General features: G+C 41.3%; 1 protein-coding gene and 1 pseudogene across 1 annotated transcript in view; both read left to right on the top strand.

Moving 5' to 3' along the window:
• Rnf169 (ring finger protein 169) overlaps positions 1–22,614 on the top strand; it is a 75,565-nt gene that overhangs the window by 41,224 nt on the left and 11,727 nt on the right. The window contains exons 2-4 of the mRNA XM_045145762.1: positions 5,087–5,160; positions 9,985–10,131; positions 15,001–15,119. Of these exons, the coding sequence (XP_045001697.1) occupies positions 5,087–5,160; positions 9,985–10,131; positions 15,001–15,119 (340 nt within the window). The remainder of the gene's footprint in view (positions 1–5,086; positions 5,161–9,984; positions 10,132–15,000; positions 15,120–22,614) is intronic.
• LOC123459367 lies at positions 19,773–20,953 on the top strand (annotated as a pseudogene).

The following is a 22,614-nucleotide window of genomic DNA, read 5'->3' as shown; positions in this document are numbered from 1 at the left end:
CCATTGTTTTCCTGCTGCCATGAAGCATCCTGTTGAGACTGTAAGCCAAAATAAACCCTTTTCTCCCGTCATCTGCTTTTGGTTGGGTGTTTTGTCCTAGCAACTGGGTCCTTTGTAACTACAACAGAACATTTGTACCAGAGGAGTGGGATTATTACTGCTAGAGACAGGATTGTGTGATTTTTGGTCTTTTGGAACTGATTTGTGAAAGAATTTGAAACTTTGGACAAGAAACACCTTGCAGTGCTCTAAGCAGAGCTTAATGGACCATTCTTATTAGAGTTGAAAGATCTGAATTCAGAAAGAACTGTAGATTGTGAGGCTTAACTCATGAGGGGAAAAAGAGCTTTGTCCAGACTAGGCTAGAGCCAGTTTATGTGAAAGGCTGACTGTGTTTTGTCCAAGTCCTGAGAATTTGAGCAACATTGAGTTTAAAAGCAATGGGCTGGTTTGATTAGATGGATGTGCCCGCCTCCAACACCACCCCCCCCCCCAAAAAAAAAAGAGAGAAAGGTTTTGGGTTAAAGACTGCAGCTGAGTTCAGCTGCAGTTGTGTGAGAGATTACCATCTGTTGTAGTTACCTTTTCATTAAGCTGGGCAAACACCCAACCAGAAGCAGCTTATGGCAGGAAAGGGTTTATTTCAGCTTACAGATCCAGGGAAATCTATCAGTGGTAGAAGAAGCTGGCTCACTTCCATAGATCCAAGCAAAGAGACCATCAAAAGCCAGCAGGCTGGGCTGGAGAGATGGCTTAGCGGTTAAGTGCTTGCCTGTGAAGCCTAAGGACCCCGGTTCGAGGCTCGGTTCCCCAGGTCCCACGTTAGCCAGATGCACAAAGGGGCGCACGCGTCTGGAGTTCATTTGCAGAGGCTGGGAGCCCTGGCGCGCCCATTTTCTCTCTCTCCCTCTATCTGTCTTTCTCTCTGTGTCTATCGCTCTCAAATTAAAAAAAAAAAAAAAGCCAGCAGGCACCAAAATGCAGCAGTCAGTACCTCAAACTGCTCTTCTCACATCTTAGGGTGGGACTCAAGATCTGTCCCCAGTGACACCCCCACCTTATTTTATTGTTTTGGTTTTTTGAGGTAGGATCTTGTTCTAGTCCAGGCTGACCTCTAATTCACTATGTAGTCTTAGGCTGGCCTTGAACTCTCAGTGATCCTCCTACCTCTGCCTCCCAAGGGCTGAGGTTAAAGGCGTACACCACCACACCTGGCTTGTAGTATTGTTTTAATAGTCTGGAGATTGAAACTCACCTTAGTATCTGTATTTAGGACCTTTATATCTTTTTAAATAAGATTTTATTTCAAAGAATTAAGTAAAAAAAAAGTAGAATTAGCCAAACTTGTTAGTTGCAATAAGCAGAAATCTACTCTTGTTTAGCTTATTAAAAATATATAACTGGGCTGGAGAGATGACTCAGTGGTTAGGCACTTACCTGCAATAACTGTTGGTGGCTAAGTAAGCGAGGCTGATATGGAGTATACCAGGATCTTCATTACTTGGAAGTAGGAAGGATGTTGAGGCAGGTTAGGATGGTGACTAGTGTTAACTTTAAAAAAGATGGAGGTGGCAAAAGTGTGTGGGAGAGGGAAGTTGGGTTACCAATTTTTGAGGTTGTTCAGGCTGTGAAGGTTGTAGTTACAGAGAATAAGAAAAGCAGATAAAAATGAGTGAATGTGGAAAAGAGGTTGGGGAGAAAGTATGAGTTATGCATAGAAGGAGCAGTAGAAAGGTCACAGTAGTACACCATATGAAGAAAAAAATACATAACAAACCTGAAAGCCAACTGAATAATATACAGGCACCAACAGAACCATCATGGGGTATATGTGGAAGAGTAGAGATTGGAAAACGGAGTACCGCTGGGCGTGGTGGTGCACGCCTTTAATCCCAGCCCTTGGGAGGCAGAGGTAGGAGGTTCGCTGTGAGTTCAAGGCCACCCTGAGACTCCATAATGAATTCCAGGTGAGCCTGAGCCTGAGCCTGAGTGAAATCCTACCTTGGAAAACAAAACAAAACAAAAATCTGATTTTAAATGTGTTTTTTTATATCAGTGGAAATTTACTTCAGGATATGACAAAAGCCGTCATGAGGACTTTTAAAGTAGGTGGTAATGGAGTGTCTTCCAAGCTCAGCATATGACAGGCTTTTTTAGTTTTTGGTAGAGCTTCAAATTACAGTGTTTTTTTTTTTATTTGCATTAGGTCCAGTGTTTCTAAGTTTTATATTCTCCGATACAGTAGTCTTAAAAAAAAATTGTTGAGGGCTAGATGGCTTAGTGGCTAAAGCACTTGCCTAAGGACCAGGTTCAGTTCCCCAGTATCCATGTAAGCCAGATGGAGCATGCATCTGGAGTTTATTTGCAGTGACTAGAGGCCCTCGTGTGCCCATTCTCTTTCTCTTTCTTTCTCTGTGTCTTTTTCTCTCAAATAAATAATAAATAAAAAATTTAAAAGGTTGATAACAAAGAAAAAGGAGCTCATTTATTGCTAGAACCAACATTTTCCTTCCTTCATTATGATGAAGAGTCATCAGTAAATCCTAAAATTATTACTGTGTTTAGGCCATATAACATGCAGAAATTATTAAAAAATGTCACATGTTTAGAGAGGCTGAAGTGTGTATTCCACCTTCTCTTTAAAACAAAAAAAATTTTTTTTTTTTTTGGTTTTTCGAGGTAGGGTCTCACTCTGGTCCAATCTGACCTGGAATTAACTCTGTCATCTCAGGGTGGCCTTGAACTCATGGCAATCCTCCTACCTCTGCCTCCCGAGTGCTGGGATTAAAGGCATGCACCACCACTCCCGGCTCAAAAAAATTTTTATAAAATGTTTTTATCTCTTTATTTGAGTGAGAGAGAGAATGGGCATGCCAGGGCATCCAGCCACTGCAAATGAACTCTAGATGCAATTGCCACCTTGTGCACCTGGCTTACGTGGGTCCTGGGGAATTGAACCTGGGTCCTTTGGCTTTGCAGGCAAGTGCCTTAACTGCTAAGCCATCTCTCCAGCCCCAAAATTATTTATTTGTACTTGGGTATATGCACCCACCAGTTTCTTGCCACTGCAAAAGGAATGTTAGACACTTGTGCCACATTTCCTGTGAAACTTTCAATGGGTGGCTGGGGAATTGAACCGAGTCTGGAAGGCTTTGTAAGCAAGCACCTTTAAGTACTAAGCATCTCCCCCTGCCCCACAGGGTTTCACTGTAGCCTAGACTGACCAGGAACTCACTCTGTAGCTCCAGACTGGCCTTGAACTCATGGCGATCCTCCTGCCTTAGCCTCCCGAAGGCTGGCTCCAAAGGGGTTTGCTAACCCCTCCCCCCCTTTTCGAGATAGAGTCTTACTCTGTTGTCTAAGCTGGCCTCTAACTATGGTCGTTCTCTTGTCTCGGCCTCCTCCTAAGTTATAGGTGGATTATGGGTGTGCACCATCACACTCAACTTTCCCTCCTTTTTTCAGTTTTTAAAATTTATTTGAGAAAGTGAGAGAGACAGAGTCGGGGGGGGGGGGGGGGAGAATGAGTGCGCCAAGGCCCCAAACCACTGCAAACGAAGTTTAGATGCCTGTGAATCTGGCTTATGTGGGTCCTGGGGAGTCGAACGAGGTCCTTTGGCTTTGCAGGCAAACAAACCCCTTAACTGCTAAACCATCCTCCAGCGCCCCATCCTGTTTTAGCAGCATGTAAGGGTCAATTTTATTTCTATTCTAGACTGTGACTCTTATCTTCCACTTATGTAACTACTATGTATTGTTTGTATGTCTCCTATACAGGAGGTATACAGTGGTATACCTGATGTCTTAGATTTAAAAATATATGGAGAGATAAAATAAAAAAATAAATAAATAAATAAAATAAAATGAAAATATATGGAGAGAGACTTGAGGGTTGGCTTAGTGGTTAAGGCACTTGCCTGCGAAGCCTAAGGACCCATATTTGTCTTTCCAGGTCCCACTAAGTCGGACACAAGGTGACCCAAGTGAGCAAGGTCACACATGCGCACAAGGTGGCACATGTCTCTGAAGTTCAACTACAGTGGCAGGGCCCTGGTGCACCAATTCTCTCTCTCTCTCTCTCTCTCTCTCTTTCACTGTCTCTCTCCTTCTCTCTCTTGCTCATAAAAAATTACAAAAAATATATAGAGAGGAGAGAAGATAAAATTTTAGGAAGGAAAACAGCATACAAATTTTAATGTATACGGTATATATTTGACGGTTAGACAGTCAAGGATTGATACAGTGCTCTTGAACAATGAAGTCATCAGTCTCTGGAGCACCTTGAGGAACATGTTGAAAAGTTTTGACTGTATGTGTACGTATTGTGTATGCATGTGTGTGCAGATGGATGCGCCTTGTGTGCACACATGCAGAAGCCAGAAGAGAACATTGAGCTTCTTTCTCAGAGTCTCATGAGCCTGCGCCCTCATGCTTCTCCATGTTCTACTCCCCACAGGATAGGCTTGCATGGCTATGCCCAGCTTTTATGTGGGTGGGGGTTGAACTCCGGAGGTCTCAGGCCCTCACAGTTGTATGCTTGCTGCTGTTTTCTGCTGAGCCATCTCCCTGTACTCAAGTCTTGACTTTCTTTTGTAAGCTTATCAAAGCTACTGAAGACTCTGGAGATTAAAAAAGAATCAAATTACATAATGAAAAACATGTATGATGTAAGTGCTTTCAGCAGAGCTTTTCCTGTGTCCTGTAATGTTATTACTCTATCACTCAGCTCCTTTCAAGCTACTCTATAGGAAATAGCTGTTTCCTTATATCCACTCTTCACTTATTTTCTTAAACTTTTCTACCACTAGTCAGCATATATTTGCATATGTTTGCTTATTGTCTATTTCCTCTGCAAGGTTGTAACTTCAGGCAGCCAGGACTGTGCTTGTTTAATATTTATAAGTACTTAGAAGACGGCCTAGCTTACAGTCTTTGATAAATATTTGTTAAATAAAAACTGAATTCAAATTCAGGTGAGTACTTTTTGCTTTTATTGTGATTTACAATGCAGTTACAGTGGTAGAAAAATGTCTTTGTTTCTTACCAGAAAGTCCTGCTAAAAAGGTTTTTTGTTTGTTTTCTCCAGAGTTTATATTCAGAGCACCAATCAAACTAAGCAAGCCTGGGGAATTTTGTGAGGAATATGAATGCCTGAGAAAGGTATAGTATGCATATTAGCATGACATTTTTTAAAAAAGGAAATGTCTTTAAACAATTTGCAGGTGAGTGGGCAGCAGTTTAGGCTCAAAGATTTCATTGTTTTCTGTGCCATCTCCATTTGCTCACACCAGTTCATTTCTATGCAGAGCAACCCTGCACAACTTCTCAGGACACGGGCATAAGAGCAAGCTTCTCTCACAAACTGCTAGCCCAGTCCAAGCAAAGCTCTTTTTCACCCTCATAAGCCAAACCTCACAGGCCATAGTTCTTACTGCATTCAGGTCTTTCATCTCTGACCAGAATAGTCCATCAAGCTGTACTTACAGCACTGCAAGGCATCTCTTAGGCCAAGGTTTCAAATTCTTCTACATTTCTCTTGAAAATCATCTCTAAAAGGCCAAAGCCACACAGTCAGGTGTCTAGCAGCAATCCCACTCCTGGTACCACTTTACTGTTGCAGTCAGGTTCGCATTGCTGGTAGAAATCACCCAACCAAGGGCAGCTTGTGGGAAAAAGGTTTATTTTGGCTTACAGGCTCTAGGGGAAGCTCACTGATGGCAGGGAAAACAGTGGCATGAGCAGAGGATGATCATCACCCCCTGGGCAACATAAGGTGCACTACAGCAACAGGAGAGTGTGGAAACACTGGCAAGGGGAAACTAGCTATAACACCCATAAGCCCGCCCCCAACAATACACTGCCTCCAGGAGGTGTTAATTCCCAAATCTTCATCAGCTGGGAACCTAGCATTCAGAATACCTAAGTTTATGGGGCACACCTGAATCAAACCACCACACACTCCTACTGCAATAATTGGCCACCAGGAAAGATATTTTTGTCACCTTTAGAAAGTGCTCTTGCTACTAATTGGTTGTATTATTTTTCCTTATCCTTCAAGTTCTTGTAATTACATTTAACTACTTTAATCTTTATAGTTTTCACTTTTTAAATTACTCCAGAAGAACTGTAATGAAGGTCAGTGAAGGGATAATGAAATAATTTCCTAGTTAAAAAATATTTATGACTGGGTGTGATGGTACACACCTTTGGTCCCAGCACTTCGGAGGCAGAGGTAAGAGGATTGCTATGAGTTCAGGGCCAGCCTGGGCTAGAGTGAGACTCTGATGTTGAAAAAAAAAAAAAAAACAATTGAGAAAGTTTTTCAGAGTGGCTCCCTGGTCTAGAAGTATGGCTGCTGCTTAGGATGTGTGAGAAAGCTTTTCACTGTGCCCACATAGTCCACTTTGTGCATCTGGCTGTATGTCGGTACTGTGAATTGAACCTGGGATATCAGGCTTTGCAGGCAACCACCTTAACCACTGAGCAATCTCTCCAGTCCCTGCTTTCTTTTTTGATAGCCAACCAGGTATTCAGCTCCCCTGGGGTTATAAGTCAGCAGGCAGCTTTCTTTTGAGATAGCCAAGACAGTTGTATGATCTCTGGACAGACTTCTTGGCATTGAGGACTTAACCTGCTTAATTCCCAAGAGCCTTTTACCCCTGATAAAGTGGTTTGTTGACCTCCAGGGTCTTGTCTGTTGACTCCTTCAATCACCCTATGGGCTGGGTTCCTGGGCAGCCTGAAAAGGAAGAAAGCTGATTGAACAGCAGTATTCCGCTTCCTCCCTTCTGATACAGTGAGATGCCAGTTCCCGCTCCTGCCATGCTCTTCCCACAATGACAGGCTCTATCCTCTGGCACTATAAGCTGAAATAAAATTTCCTTCCCTAAGCTGCTTCTGATAACTGGATTGTGAGGTTCACAAGCATAAACTGCATGACAGTGTCATGTCATAATGTCACACAAAATAAATGTATGTATGTTCTTGCAATCCACAGGCATATAGGTAAGAGTGCATCACATTTGTGAGAGCGATTAGCTCTGCTAAGATGATGTCCTGTTAGTGATTCACCATGCTGTGGAGAGGTTGTTTTGCCAACAACAAAGTCCAGTATGAGAAAGTTTGAGAGCAACAACAATAAAAATGTTATTAATAAGTCCCAGCAGTCGGGAGGCAGAGGTAGGAGGATTGCCATGAGTTCAGGGCCACCCTGAGACTACACAGTGAATTCCAGGTCAGCCTGGGCTAGAGTAACATCTTACCTTGGAAAATCAAAGGGAGAAAAAAAAAAAAAAAAAGCTATTAAAAGGCTAAAAGAATATACTATAAAACCCTAGAAAAGCTCGTATCTATTCATACAGACTGTTAAATACCAAGAAACACCTAGTATTTGGTCTTTTGTTCTGCTTTGTTGTTGTTTTGTTTTGTTTTAATTTTGAGGCAGAATCTCACTACCAGGCTGACCTGGAATTTACTGTAGTCTAAGGCTGGCTTCAAAGTCATTGTGACCCACCTACCTCTGCCTCCAGAGTTTTGAGATTAATGGCCTACATCACCAAGCCTAGCTCTTTTTTTTTTTTTCTCTCTTGAGATCGCAGTCTTGCTGTGTGTCTCTGGCTAGTCTTGAACTTGTGATCTTCCTGCTTCAGCCTCTTGAGTGCTGGTTCCACTACCATACTTATCAACATTTAAGTTTTTTTCTATCACATTTATTTAATGTGTATATTGGGAAAGAGTTGTTGTTGTTTTTGGTTTTTCAAGGTAGGGTTTTGCTCTGGCCTAGGCTGACCTGGAATTCACTATGTAGTCTTGATGGCCTGGAACTCACAGCGATCCTCCTACCTCTGCCTCCCCAGTGCTGGGATTAAAGGCATGCACCACCATTCCTGGTTTAAGAGTTGTTTTTTTTTTGTTCCTTTTTTCTTGTTTTTGTATATCTAGAATACTTGATAGTAATTCTTGGCCTCTGTTAGATTCTAGCCATAAACACCCCACTTCTCTAGTTGTAGCAAAAGAAAGTATATCCATATGTTGCCAACTTTTCCTTGGGGTGTCAAGGGGCAAAAATTATCCTTGATTAAGAACCACTGAGATAGACCTAGATTTGAGTTCTATAAGTAAGTGAACACACTATCTCAAGAATTTGTTTTCTTCTCTTTCTTTCTTTTTTCTTTCCTTTTTTTTTTTTTTTTTTTTTTGAGGCAGGGTCTCGCTGTAGCTCAGGCTGACCTGGAATTCACTATGTCGTCTCAGGGTGGCCTTGAACTCATGGTGGTCCTCCTACCTCTGGGATTAAGGATTTTGTTTTCTTAAGTGAGATTATGTGTGTATAGATGGTAGCCCTGACTTGCAATTGGTAAACACCAACAGTGACCTCAGTACTAAAGGCTGAACTCTAGTGTGCCACTCTGCCTCTGTGCCCTCTGGAAAATGAAGCACCCCCCTTGCATGTGGTCAGGTTGTCCTTCTGCACTTCAAGGCAGAATTTCTGGGATCTTCTGTATGAACAGTGAGCCCAGGCTTGCATGGTGTGGATTTGTTTTTATCTCCCTTGTGTTCTTGTTTGAGTTGAACAGAGCTGGGAGTCGGTTATTTAATTTAAATCTCCTTCTTGCATAACATTGTGTGTGGTACTTTTTGCATATTCATAACCTCTTGAATTACACTCTGTCTTAAAGACTATTTCAGGCTTACAGGAATCAGATCTATAGAAATTGAGAAGATAAGGGAATAAGACTAAGGTTTTATTAAGGGAATAAGACTAAGGTTTATTGTTATTTTGCTGTTACTAAATTTTTGAATCCAGAGAATAGCTATCAAAAGTATCCTAGATGTCATAGCACACGCCTGTAACCCCAATATTTGGGAAGCTGAGGATGAAAGGTAGCTGTGAATTCAAAGCCGGAGGAGCTACATAGCAAGACTCTATCTCAAACAAAACAAAGCAAAAAAGCAAAACAAACAAAAAACACAGCCCCAGTAGCTTTTTCTTCTTTAGTTTTATATTTTATAAGCATGGTTAAAATATTAATAGTTTATCATCCTACTTAAACTTTATTTAGGCCTTGGTGAGTCAAAGGAAATCAAAAAAGAAAAAGAAAACAAAGCAAAGACCGGAATGGATCATGTGTGGTGGCGCACGCCTTTAATCATAGCACTCAGGAGGCAGAAGTAGGAGGATCACCATGAGTTCAAGGCCACCCTGAGACTACATAGTGAATTCCAGGTCAGCTTGAGTTAGAGTGAGACCGGACCTTAGGAAAACAAACAAACAAACAAAAAACAAAAACCAGAATGGGAACTCTTGATATCCTGTAAGAGGCAGCAATGCTTTGTATTATCATCTCATTTAACTCCTTCCAGCAACATCTATAAAGTAAGGAACAGATAATCCTATTTTGTAGTAAACAAATGCCCAGGACCAGCCAGGTCCACTTTAGGAACTCTGCTATTTATATACAGCACTTGAACTTCTCCCAGATGAGGTACCTATGCTTGTGTCTTGCATTTCATTGTAGATCATGTCTTGATCTGCCCTGTGACCACAAGATAAGGATATAATATACAGGACACTGGAATTGTGCTAAGTCATTTTTGTTGTTGCCAGTGAGGTCTAAATCAGTTTCTTGGGTTTTCTCGTGGCCATTTCTGCTCTCCTCTTGGCCCAGTTAACATGTGGCTTATGGGAAAAAGAGTTAGGCTTAGGTTTTCTGCTTTTGTTTGTTTTCTTTCTACATGAAGAAACATTTCTGTTAAATTAGTTCTATGGTTTCACGTGGTTTAAGAATGCAGAGCATTAAAGCTTAACCACAAAGTATATATTTAGCAAGAGCTAAGTAAAAGTAGATTTACTTAAAAATCAAGAGGGCTGTATCTGATTAGAAAAAGTCTTCAAACTGCCATGGATCTGTTGTTCAGAGTAAAAGGGGGGTTTTAAATCTGGAATTTCCTATAGCTCTACTATCTACTTTTTATATTTTTTAGCTGAGAGAAGAAAAGTTACAAGAAGAAAAAACTTGTGACGATCAAATCCACAAGCTATTGCAAGAAGACACAGAAACAGGGAAAAGGAAAATGGAAGAACAGAAAAAAAGAGATGAGCCTTTAGTATTGAAAACAAATCTGGAGCGTGTAAGTAGATTACCTTTTTGATGGTGGTGTGGTTTGATTCAGGTGTGCCCCAAAAACTTAGGTGTTCTAAATGCTAGGTTCCCTAGCTGATGGAGATTTAGGAATTAACACCTTCTGGAGGGAGTGTATCATTGGGGGCAGGCTAATGGGTGTTATAGCCAGTTTCCCCAAGCCAGTGTTTGGCACACTCTCCTGTTGCTATGGTCCACCTGATGTTGGCCAGGGGCTGATGTCCACCCTCTGCTCATGCCCTCATTTTCCCCTGCCATCATGGAGCTTCCCCTAGAGCCTATAAGCCAAAATAAACCTCTTTTTCCCACAAGCTGCTCTTGGTCAGGTGACCTTTACCAGCAATGCAAACTTGACTGTAACAGATGGATATCTGCCTCAAAAATCAGCAATTTAGCGCTGGAGGGATGGTTTAGCAGGTAAGGCACTTGCCTGGCAAGCCAAAGAGCCCAGGTTCAATTCCCCAGGACCCACATAAGCCAGATGCACAAGGTGGCGTATGTGTCTGGAGTTCAGCTGCAGTGGCTAGAGGCCCTGACATGCCCATTATCTTCTGTCTTTGTTTCTCTCTCTCTCAAATAAATAAAATAAACAAAAAAAATCAGCAGTTTAAAGCTGGGCATGGTGGCACACGCCTTTAATGCCAGCACTCGGAGGCAGAGGTAGGAGGATCGCTGTGAGTTTGAGGCCACCCTGAGACTACATAGTGAATTCCAGGTCAGCCTGAGCTGACAAAACAAAACAACAACAACAAAATCAGCAGTTTAGCCCAGGTGACATGGCTCTGAAAGTTCTGTGTGATTGAACTATGAACCAGTAATGCATGTTAACTGTACAACTTAAGAGTAATAAAGGACTTAGTGTCGAGACAAGAGCTGGGGAAAATGAGCCTTGACTAGGACAGTGAAAGCTGTGGAGAGATTAAAGGGAAACGGGTGAATGAGGGAAAAAACCTAGCATAGTATACTATGTGGGAATCATTTTATATGTATAGTATCATTTTGATTTATGTGTTATTATTTGACATTTCTTTTTAAATTATTTATTTATTGGAGAATAGTAGAGAGAGAGAGAGAAAGGGAAGAAGAGAATGGGCACACCAGGGCTTCCAGCCACTAAAAACGAACTCCAGATGCGTGTGCCCCCTTGTGCATCTGGCTAATGTGGGTCCTGGGGAATCGAGCCTTGAACCAGAGTCCTTAGGCTTCACAGGCAAGCGCTTAACCGCTGAGCCATCTCTCCAGCTCTTGACATTGCTTTTTTACATCTCATATCCTTAATTAGGTTTCTTGTGATGCAGCCTTGTTAACATTCAGGTTATCTTTTTAATGAGCTAATTAAATTACCAAAGCCTTAGCTTTTATCAAGACAGGCAGGGCGGGAGAGGTGGTTCAGAGGTTAAGGTGCTTGCCTGCAAAGCCTAACAACTCTGGCTCGATTCCCCAGTACCCATGTAAAGTCAGATACACAAGGTGACACATGTATCTGGAGTTTGTTTGCAGTGGCTGGAAGCCCTCTTGTTTCCATGCTCTCTGTTTCTCTGTCTGTCTCTCTTCTATCTCTCTCTGCTTGCAAAGAAATAAATAAAATATTTTAAAATGTATTTATTTTTAAAAACTCTTAATTTTACATGCACAAACACAAACAAGCACAAGACAAGAACATGCATGTAGCTAAGCTAAAGGTTGAAGAAAGATTAGAAATGCATAATTCCCCCACTCACTTTTGATATCATAAACAACAACTGCCACAGTGGAGTCACGAATGTAGCTAGAAATCAAGCTCCTGAATTCAGCAGTTAGAAGGCCCTCTGGTACACCCATTATCGTTCTCTGCCCCCCTCTCTCCTTGCAAATAAATAAATAAAATATTTTTTAATAAAATATTTTTTAAAACTTATAGATGATAATATAATGGGACAAGTGTTATAATGGAGAAACGAGTATGGAAGAGAAACTAACCGAGAGACCATCAAAGATGTTTCAAGAGAGCCTGTACTCTTAAGCATCAAAGTCTTGTCTTGTTCTCCACTGTGTGACATCTATAATGCTTTGCCCACCACGTGTTTGGTGTATGTTTATAAAATTAAACTAAGAAGAAAAGGTTTATTTTAACAGATTATTTTAACATTATCATATGCTATTTTTTCATAATGGACTAAAATTGACACAATGTTTAATTTGTTACGGTTTTATGATACAGTTAATCCAATAATAGTATGAATTATTGGAAAACAGTACAGTGTAGTCACTACATTTACCAAGGATTATAACTCAAAAAGTGAAAAATTACTTTCCTACAACCTAGAGGTAATCCTACAAACATTTTGGTGAATATCCTATCAGACCTGTCTTCTAAGTGTATGTATATTACATGTTGTTTATGCTCAGATGTGACCGAGTGTGTATACTGTTTTGTAAGCTGTTTAAGTATAAACTATGGGTGTCCTTCCCTGCCAGTAAAGAATCCACATACTTAATTCAGTTGTCACCTAGTATTCTTGACTGTATAAATTTATTTAAGTAACTCAATCTCTTATGGGTATCTTGCTATCTTAAATGCTACTGTGATAAAATCCACTTGTCTCATTGTTTCCTTAGTGATAGATTACTACAAAGTGAGATACCACGTCAGGGGCATACCCTTTTTAACATTTTGGGAGATCTTTATTACTCAGTTGTTCTCTCAAAAGCTCATATAAAAATTATATTCCTTCCAGTGCATGTGAAAGTACTAGGCTCATTTCTTCATATCTCACCAACTCTAGGTATTATTCTTTAAATTTTTTCAGTATTGCACTTTCTCAGGTGTCACAGGTATTTCATTTATCTAAGCTCTGTACCATTTGAAGAATTGATAGTATTGGGGGTGGAGAAATGACTTAGCAGTTAAGGCACCTGCCTATGAAGTCTAAGGACCCGGGTTTGGATCCCCAGTAACCATGTAAGCCAGACGTGCAAGGTGGTGCATGTATCTGGAGTCTTATTTTCACTGGCTAGAGGCCCTGGTGCACCCATTCTTGCTCACTCTCATGTAAATAAATAATTAATTAATAAAGGCTTGAGAAATGGTTTAATGGTTAAGGTGCTTGCTGGCAAAGCCTAAGGACCCAGGTTCAAATTCTCTAGTACCCACATAAGTTAGATGCACAAGGTGGCGTATGTGTCTGGAGTTTGTCTGCAGTGTGGCTAGAGGTCCAGGTTCACCCATTCTCTCTTTCGACCTGCTTCTTTCTCTTCCTCTGTCTCTCTCTGTCTGTCTGTCTGTCTGTCTGTCTGTCTCTCTCTCAAATAAATAAACAAATAGATAATATTTAATAAACTAAATAAAAATTTTAAAAGATATGTACATAGGCTTATTTATATTCAAGATGAAAGATCAGAGGCAAATATTTTCTTATCTTTTGTTTCTAGGTTTTGTGGGGATGAAAAGTAGAGGGATAGGGTAGATTTTAAAATGCAATTTAGTATTCAAGTATTAAGGATTTTGGCCACAGATTTTTCTTTAAAATATTATTATTATTATTATTATTATTATTATTATTGTTTTTTTGAGGTAGGCTGTCACTCTAGCTCAGGCTGACCTGGAATTCACTATGTAGTCTCAGGGTGGCCTCGAACTCACGGCGATCCTCCTACCTCTGGCTCCCAAGTGCTGGGATTAAAGGCGTGCACCACCACTCCCAGCTAAAATATTATTAATATTTAAATTAATAAAGTAGCCTATGGCCATACTACCCTGAACACACCTGATGTCATCTAAATTAATAAAATGAACTCGTTAAGGATTTCTTTACTAGCTGACGTCATACCTTTATTGATTTATTGAGGCAATCTTTACTTACAGATGAGGAAACTGAGGCTCAGAAAGATAAAGCACCTAACCTGCGGTGCTGATGGTGGTCAGGGCCGTGGATAGCCTCAAGTTTCGTACTGGGCTGGTCGTGAAGGGAACCCAGATATCCAGAAACTGCCAGATTTATCTTCATCGAATCTATTGTATCAAGACCTTTTCTTTTCCCAGATTTGGGAGATAATATAAAATTTGAAAGTAGTTTGTTGCTATTAATTAAAAAAGTGAATGTTTTATATAGCAAGGAGTTATATACTACAAAATGGAAAGACTCCCTAGATTATGATCTTTCAACTCTTTTATCAAAGACTAACTAACTATAGGAAATATACCCTACTGTATATAATAGCCTAGAGAATAACAAATCATTTAAGGAATGCTTGAGGTCACCAACGATTAGACTCATTGTGCTGGAAGGTAAATTCATGGTAGCATGGAAGAGAAGAAAGTGGGACCAGTAACTGGATTATTGCAATAGCTGAGGGAGAAGATGAGTATCTGAGGTAAGGCAATACCACTCAGTATGAGTGGGAATAAGGAGATCTGAAACATTCTAGGAGTAAAGTAGAATAGAAATATTATTTATTTAGAACTAGCTTTGGTCATTTATTCACTCTGTAGTTACAAACAAATCGAATATCTGAGCCTGCTTGCCACCAGTGAAAAATTAATAATAATAATCACTGATAAAAATAATAAGTGGAACAAATATTTAGAAGTATTAGAATATCCAAAACTACTCTATGGATGCTATTGTGACTTAGAAGCAGGGGAAGTAACAAGCTCATAGGAGGAAGCGATTTCTAGATGGGCTGGTGGTAGTTTAGAGGAGAAGAGGTTTGGTTTGCATATACTCAGTTTGAGCCACATTTGTGATTGGGGATTGTAGGAGGCATTTGGAAGCAGACTGGAAATCAGAAAAACGTGACTTAGAGAAAGTTGAAACTATAACTGGGGATGCCGTGGAAACCCCAATGGACAGTCTTGTCTTCCTTGTCTCCTTGCCAGTGCCCTGCACGTCTCTCAGATTCAGAGAATGAAGAACCTTCTCGAGGCCAGATGATGCAGACACATCGCTCAGCATTTGTTTCCAAGAGCAACTCCTACTCCTTAGCTTTCCTGGCAGGGTAAGAGACTGATAATGCAGTCGGGGTTCTTTAATTTGGGGCTGACAAAGGGACTTTCTGGGAGGTGGAAGTGGTGAGAAGAGGTGGGAACTGAGTTTTCATTTATAGGTTACAGAGCAAGGGCCCACCTGAATTTTTTTTTTTTTTTTTTTTTTTTTTTGGTGAGGTAGGGTCTCACTTTAGCTCAGACTGACATGGAATTCACTATGTAGTCTTAGGGTGGCCTTGAACTCATGGCGATCCTCCTACCTCTGCCTCCCAAGTGCGTGTGCCGCCACACCCGGCCCACCTGAATTTTTCTGAAGAAAAGTAATATTTATCCATTTCTGGCATCCTCAGGGCAGGACTATTCATCTGTGCTGCAGAAAGTGAGGGAAACAACAGAGTCTGACAATACCTATAGACTTTCCCTCTGGATTTTTGAGCTCTTAGTAGGGAGGTATGGCAAGGTTGACTTCTTTTCATTGTCTAGATCTTATATTTTCATGGGTTTCAGGAAATTTTTTAGACTCTGGTCAAGGATTTCCTTGATCCTTTTAGACTTTTTAGGTCTTGGGGAGGAAAGGAGAGAAGACTTTTTAAAATCTTTGACAGCCATGAATCTGTGGGTAGCACTGAGCAGAGATCCTGTTTCATGAATAGCCACAGTTGTGAAGTGGGGAAGCCCTGTTGAAGCAAGAGATGGATCTGAAAACTTGGGTGGCGGTCATGGATGTGATCGTGTTGACAGTGACACCTTTGGCTGTGGAGGAAACATCAGTGGTTCCAGTGTCCTTGGTGACCATTATGGTAGAGGGTATACTGGCATCAGGGGTGGTTACAATGATTTGGCAGTTATAACCATGACAATTCAAATGTTGGACCTTGTTAGGAGGAATCATTGGAAGCATAAGTTCTGGCCCCACAGTGAAGAGGCCGTTCTCTGCTGAGCCGTGCAGCTTGGTGAGCCGTGAGGTCAGCAGCAGCTGTGGAAGGGGCAGAAGACAAGTGTGCCGCTCAGACTCGTCTCGAGGTCACAGTCCTTCCTGCTTCAGCTTCCTGAGGGTTGGGATTACAGGCATATTCTGCTGCGCCTAGTTCAGAGGGTTTGAATTACTGCCTGGAATCAAAGCTTAGCAGGAGCAGAGAGCCAAAGAAGTGAGAGGCATGCTTGCTTGTTAGAACAGTTTATGAACTCAGCTCAACACAGTAGTGGCAGAGTCTGCCTATTACAAATTACAAAGAAGGTGTATTTTAGAAAGTATTCATGTATAGAGTCAAGAACTATAACTGTGTTTTAGTTTCTATTCTGTTGGAAGTTACTGTAAAACATTCCAGCGAGAGTTTTAAAGTTTTTGTTTTTGTTTTGTTTTATTATTTATTTGCATGCAAAGAGAAATAGAAGAGAGACAAAATGGGCATGCTTGGGCCTCCAGCCGCTGTAAACGAACTCCAGATGCATGTGCTACTTTGTGCCTCTGGCTTTATGTGGGTACTGGGGAATTGAACTCAGGTTATTTGGCTTTGTAGGCAAGCACCTTAACTGCTAAGCCACCATTCCAGCTCTAAAGTTCTGTTTTGTGGTTTTTGTTTTTGGGTTTTTTTTTTTTTTTTTAGGTAAGGTCTCACTTTAGATTAGGCTGACCTGGAATTCATTATGTAGTTTCAGGGTGGCCTCGAACTCTCAGCGTTCCACCTACCTCTGCCTCCTGAGTGCTGGGCTTAAAGGCGTGCACCACCACACCTGGCTAATTTTTTTTTTAAACCCACATTGTTGGTCGTTAAATGTAAACGATCATGGTGCTGAATAAATGTCTTAATTTTTATGACTTAAAAAATATTTTTTTTTATTTGCAAGGAAAGGGAAAGAAAGAATGGCTACAACAGGGCCTCCAGCCATTGCAAACAGATTCCAGATGCATGTAGCACTTTGTGCATCTGGTTCCACATGGGCACAGGGGAATCAAACTCAGGTCCTTAGGCTCTGAAGGCAAGTGCCTTCATTACTAGGTCATCTCTCCAGCCCATTGGGTTTTTTAAACAAGTATGTTTTAAAAGACAAGTAGGGGTGTGGCTAGGTACAGTGGCACTAGCCTAGCAAGTATGAGGCCCTATTTATTTTTTTAACTTTTTATTGATAGCTTCCATAAGTATAGACAATAAAAGTATGATAATTCCCTTCCTTCATTCCCATTTCCCCCTTTTAAGTCCACCCTCCATTGAATACCCTCCTCCTTCCAATTTGTTTTATTTTTTTGGTTTTTTTTTAAATGTATTTATTTATTTGAGAGAGAGAAAGAGGAGAGAGAGAGAGAGAGAATGGGCACTCCATGCCTTCAGTCATTGCAAATGAACTTCAGGAGTATGCACCCCCTTGTGCATCGGGCTTATGTAGGGCCTAGAGAGTTGAACCTGGATCCTTTGGCTTTGCAGGCAAATACCTTAACTGCTAAGCCATCTCTCCAGCCCTATTTATTTATTTTTTATTGACAACTTCCATGATTGTAAACAATATCCCATGATAATTTCCCCCCTACACTTTCCCCTTTGAAACTCCACTCTCCATCATATCCCTTCCCCTCTCAGTCAGTGTTTCTTTTATTTTGATGTCATGATCTTTTCCTCCTATTATGATGGTCTTGTGTAGGTAGTGTCAGGCACTGTGGGGTCTTGGATATCCAGGCCAGGGCCCTAGGTTTTATCCCTAACACTTGTCAAAACAAAAAAATAAAATAAAATAAAACCCAAACACACACACACACAAACTAGATCTAATTGATAGGGCTGTCTTTTTGGTAGATAATTGATGACCTGGAAACCTTAGATGGGAAAGATAATTATGGTAATACTGTAAACTGAATTTCCCACTTAGAGCATGCCTCCCTTCTCCGCTCCCCCTCCCTCTTTCTTGCTTTCTTAGCGAGCCCAACAGACTGCCCCTCCCTTTTTTTGGTTTTTGGAGGTAGTGTCTCACTCTGGCTCAGGCTGACCTGGAATTCATTTTGCAGTCTCAGGGTGGCCTTGAACTCATGGCAATCCTCCTACCACTGCCTCCCGAGTGCTGGGATTAAAGGCGTGCGCCACCACGCCTGGCTCCCCCCCTTTTTTAGATCATGCCTTTTTCTTACTTAACAAACTATTAAATTTCAGTTCTAATTATTTTCAGGAAAAATACAGAATTGTTAATTTTGATAATGCTGCATAGCTTATAGACATTAAAAAATTAGCTGGTGATACTTATGTAACAATCTAACTACATATAAAAATTGTTAAAATGGTAAAGTTTGTCTCATCGTTTGGGGTTACATGGTGGTAACTGCAGTAAAGCAAGAGCCTCAGAAACACTGCTGCCACCAGCACAACCTGCGATCACGAGACCAGAGCTAACCCTGGGTGCTTTGGGCAGGCCCCACACTCCTGTGATAGTCGGAGAAGTCCTGTTAGATCAGAGTAAGATGGACGGTTGCTTTGATTGTGATTGTGGTAAGCTGGAGCCACGTGATCACTAACAAGAAAGACAACTGTCACCAGGGTTTACTGTTGAAATACACCAACAAAGAAGGGCTGGAGAGATTGTTCAGCAGTTAAAGGCACTTGCTTGCAAAACCTGAAGGCTTGAGTTTGATTCCCCAATACCCACATAAAGCCAGATGCAGAAAATGGCATGTGCACCTGAAGTTCTTTTGAGTGGCAGAAGGCCCTGGCTTTCCCGTTCTCTTTCTCTCTCTCTCTCAAACAAATAAATACATACATACATACATGCGTACATAGGTAGACAGACAGACAGGTAATTTAAAAACAAACAAAGCAAGAAAAAAAAATAGCAATAGTGCTTGCCAGCACCTTAGTCTTCTGTTACTCAGGGCCATCCGACCCTGAATGTATCTGCACTATGAGGAGATGCTCATAGAAGCCAGCTGGGCACATCTTTATTTATGTTTTGTTAAATGTCAAATTATTTAACACAGCAAATCTGAGTGCATAATACGTTATTTCATTCTGTTTGAATTTTTTTTTTTCTGTTTGAATTTTTTGAGTGTTTTCGTTAAATATCTGAAGAGTTGCTGTTCTGTTTCTGAACTATGAGTACTGAATCTTTTAATTCTCAGTATGAGTAGAGACTTTTGCGCTTGAATCCAAGGGAAGCTCAATGACCTGGCTGGCATATGCAGTGAATATCAAGACGCCATCTTGCTGCTGAAGCATAGTTATTTTAATTTATTTATTTGAGGGGAGTACACACAGAGATAAAGAGAATGGGCTACCATGGCCTCTAGCCACTGCAAATGAATTCAACACATGTACCAACTTTTGCATCTGGTTTGCATGGGTACTGGGGAATTGAACCTGGGTCTTTAGGCTTCTCACGCAAGCACCTTAACTGCTAAGCCATCTCTCCAGGCTTGCATAGTTATTTTTATTCTCCCCTTTTGAGAGATCTTTCCTTTTTTTCTTTGAGGTAGAGTCTCACTCAGGCTGATCTGGAATTCACTATGTAGTCTCAGGCTGCCCTCAACCTCACAGTGATCCTCCTACCTTAGCCTCAATGCTGAGATTAAAGGAGTATGCCACCATGCCTGGCTTTGATCTTTCCTTTTAATGCCAGTTTTTTTTTTTCTTTGTTAACACAAGTTCAGCAATTTGAAAGGAAAAGGCAATAGTAAAGGTTTCAAAATGCCTGAGAAATTTGAAAGTCTCATGAACATTCATGGCTTGGATGTGGGTTCCATGTACATGGACTTGAAACCAACTGGGCTGTGGAGTCAGTGGTTTGATTTTTTTTTTTTCTCTGCCATAGACAACAACTGTGACAAGAGAATAGCCATCAAGAAAATTGTCCTTACCAATCCACAAGGTGCCAAACATGCTCTCTGTGAAATCAAAATTATTAGAGGACTTGATCATGTCAGCATTGTCAAAGTGTTTGAAATTCTTGGTTCCAGTGGAAGCCAGTTAACGGGTGCTGTGAGCTCCCTCACAGAGCTGAACAACACCTACATTGTTTAGGAGTACAGGAGATAGGCTCGGCCAACGTGCCAGAGCAGGCCCTGTACTGGAAGGGCCACCAGGCTCTTCACATACAGCTGCTGTGTGGCTCAAGGACGTCCACTTTACAGACGTGTTGCCCAGAGATCTCAAGCCAGCTAATCTTTGCATTAGCACTGAAGACAGGTGACATTGGGCTTGCTGCAATCATGGATCCTCGTAATCCCCAGAAGGGTTGTCTTTCTGAAGGTTGCTTAGTCCATGGTAGAGACCTCACACCCTGTACTTTCTTTCCCTCCGATAATTACACTAAAGCCATTCACATGTGGGCTGCAGGCTGCATCTTTGCTGAAATGCTGACTGGTAAAACCCTCTTTGCAGGCCAGAAGCTTTGCAAGGTAATCTAGTTTACACTAGAAACCATGCAGCTGAGCAACAAGACCGTGAACTCAGATGCTTCCGGGAATTAGTTGAGAAGTGCTGGCTTTTCTGGAACAGGTTCTGACGTTCAGCCTCATAGATGGGTTGACAGCAGAGGAAGCGTTCTCCCTCCTGTACATGAGCATATGCTCCTTTCCCGTGGATGAGCCCATTCCAGTCATCCTTTCCATGTCGAAGATGAAGTTGATGATATTTTGCTTATGGATGAAACTTTAATCACATTTATAACTGGGAAAGGTGTCATGATTGTCAGTTCTGAGTATGACTGGCCTGTTTAATTATGTCAGTATTGAAATCCAGCTTGACCCAAGATCTCTTGTCAGCTGTCACTGATGAAGTACCAGCTGACCCTCAGAAACACTTGGATGGAGATCAAAAAGTAACTGCAGGATCCAGCTTTTGACACCTGTCATTCTCCTGAGCCCTAAACTTCTTTTGCTTTTGGTTTTTCAATGTAGGGTCTCGCTGTAGTCCAGGCTGAATCCCAACAGTTGGGAAGCTAAGGTAGGAGGATTACTGTGAGTTCTAGGCCAACCTGAGACTTCATAGTGAAGTATAGGTCAGCCTGGGTTTGAATGAGACCCCTACTTTGAAAAACCAAAAAAAAAAAAATTTTTTTTTTTTAAATTTATTTGCAACGACCCTTTTTCCTTCTGGCACTGTGGCTTGTGACCTGCCTAGCTGAATACATAACATCAACTTGTCCCAGGTAGTCCACGTGCATTAAGAGTCCCTCTTAAGTGAAGTGTTCACTGTGAATAGGAGTTTGTAGTTTGGAGGTGCTTGATCTATCTACAAAGAAAATTAGGATTTACTTTTTAAATTTTTTAAAATATTCATTTGAGAGAGAGAGAGATACAGAGAGAAAGTGGCAGGGGGAGGGAGGGAAGAGAGAGAGAATGGGCACACCAGGGCCTCTAGCCACTGCAGACAAACTCTAGATGCCTGTGCCAACTTGTGCATCTGGCGTACATGGATACTGGGGAATCGAACCTGGGTCCTTTGGCTTTGCCAGTAAGCTCCTTAACTGGTAAGCCATCTCTCCAGCCCTAGTAGTTACTTTAGTATAAAATGTTTCTAAAAGTCTTAATTGTGTTTACTTATAAAAGTTTGTAATATTAGACTTGGGTGTATAGAAGTATTTAAGGTATACCATTATTGTAGTTTAAAAGTTGTACATGATAAAACTTTTTGTTCTACTGTATGTTTTTATTGTGAATAATCTATTACCTTTTCCTAGGCAAACATGATTAAAGTTAGGCTAAATATAGCATGTATGAAAATTATATGTTTTGCTATAATAAAAAAATTAATATTGTTGGGCTAGAGAGATGGCTTAGTGTTTAAAGCTGCTTGCTCGCAAAGCCTGATGGCCTGTTTTCAGTTCCCAGGGACCCTCGTAAAGCCAGATATACAGAGTGGTGCATGTGTCTGTAGTGCATTTGTGAGTGGCAAGAGGCCCTGGTACACCCATTCTCATTCTCTGTCCCCCCTTTCTCTTTGCTTGCAAAAAAAAAATGATTATAATTATGGGGTATTTTTATCAATTTATCTGAGAGAAAGAGGCAGAGAGAAGGAGGGAGGGAGGGAGAGAATGGGTGCGCCAGGGCCTTCAACCACTGTAAACAAACTCCAGACCCATGTGCCACCTTGTACATCTGGTTTATATGGGTCTTTGGAAATTGAACCTCAGTCCTTTGGCTTTGCAGGCAAGCACCTTAACCATTAAGCCATTCCTCCAGCCCTCAAATGTTTTTTTTTTTTTTTTTTCCAAGGTAGGGTCTCACTGTAGCCTAGGCTGACCTGGAATTCACCATGGAGTCTCAGGGTGGCCTCGAACTCACAGTGATCCTCCTACCTCTGCCTCCCGAGTGCTGGGATTAAAGGCGTGCACCTCCACACCTGGCTTCAAATGTATTTTTTAGAATTTTATTTTAGAGACAGACAGACACAGGATTGGTGTCTCAGGGCCTCAGCCACTGCAAACTCCAGACGCTTGTGCCACCTAGTGGGCATGTGCTACTTTGTGCTTGCCTCACCTTTGTGCATCTGGCTAACCCAGGATCTGGAGAATAGAGCATGGGTTCTT

The sequence above is a fragment of the Jaculus jaculus genome, chromosome 3 (genome assembly GCF_020740685.1).
Source record: "Jaculus jaculus isolate mJacJac1 chromosome 3, mJacJac1.mat.Y.cur, whole genome shotgun sequence".
Classification (NCBI taxonomy): domain Eukaryota; kingdom Metazoa; phylum Chordata; class Mammalia; order Rodentia; family Dipodidae; genus Jaculus; species Jaculus jaculus.
The sequence above is the reverse complement of the archived record's forward strand: the minus strand, read 5'-3'. Positions and strand labels throughout refer to the sequence as shown.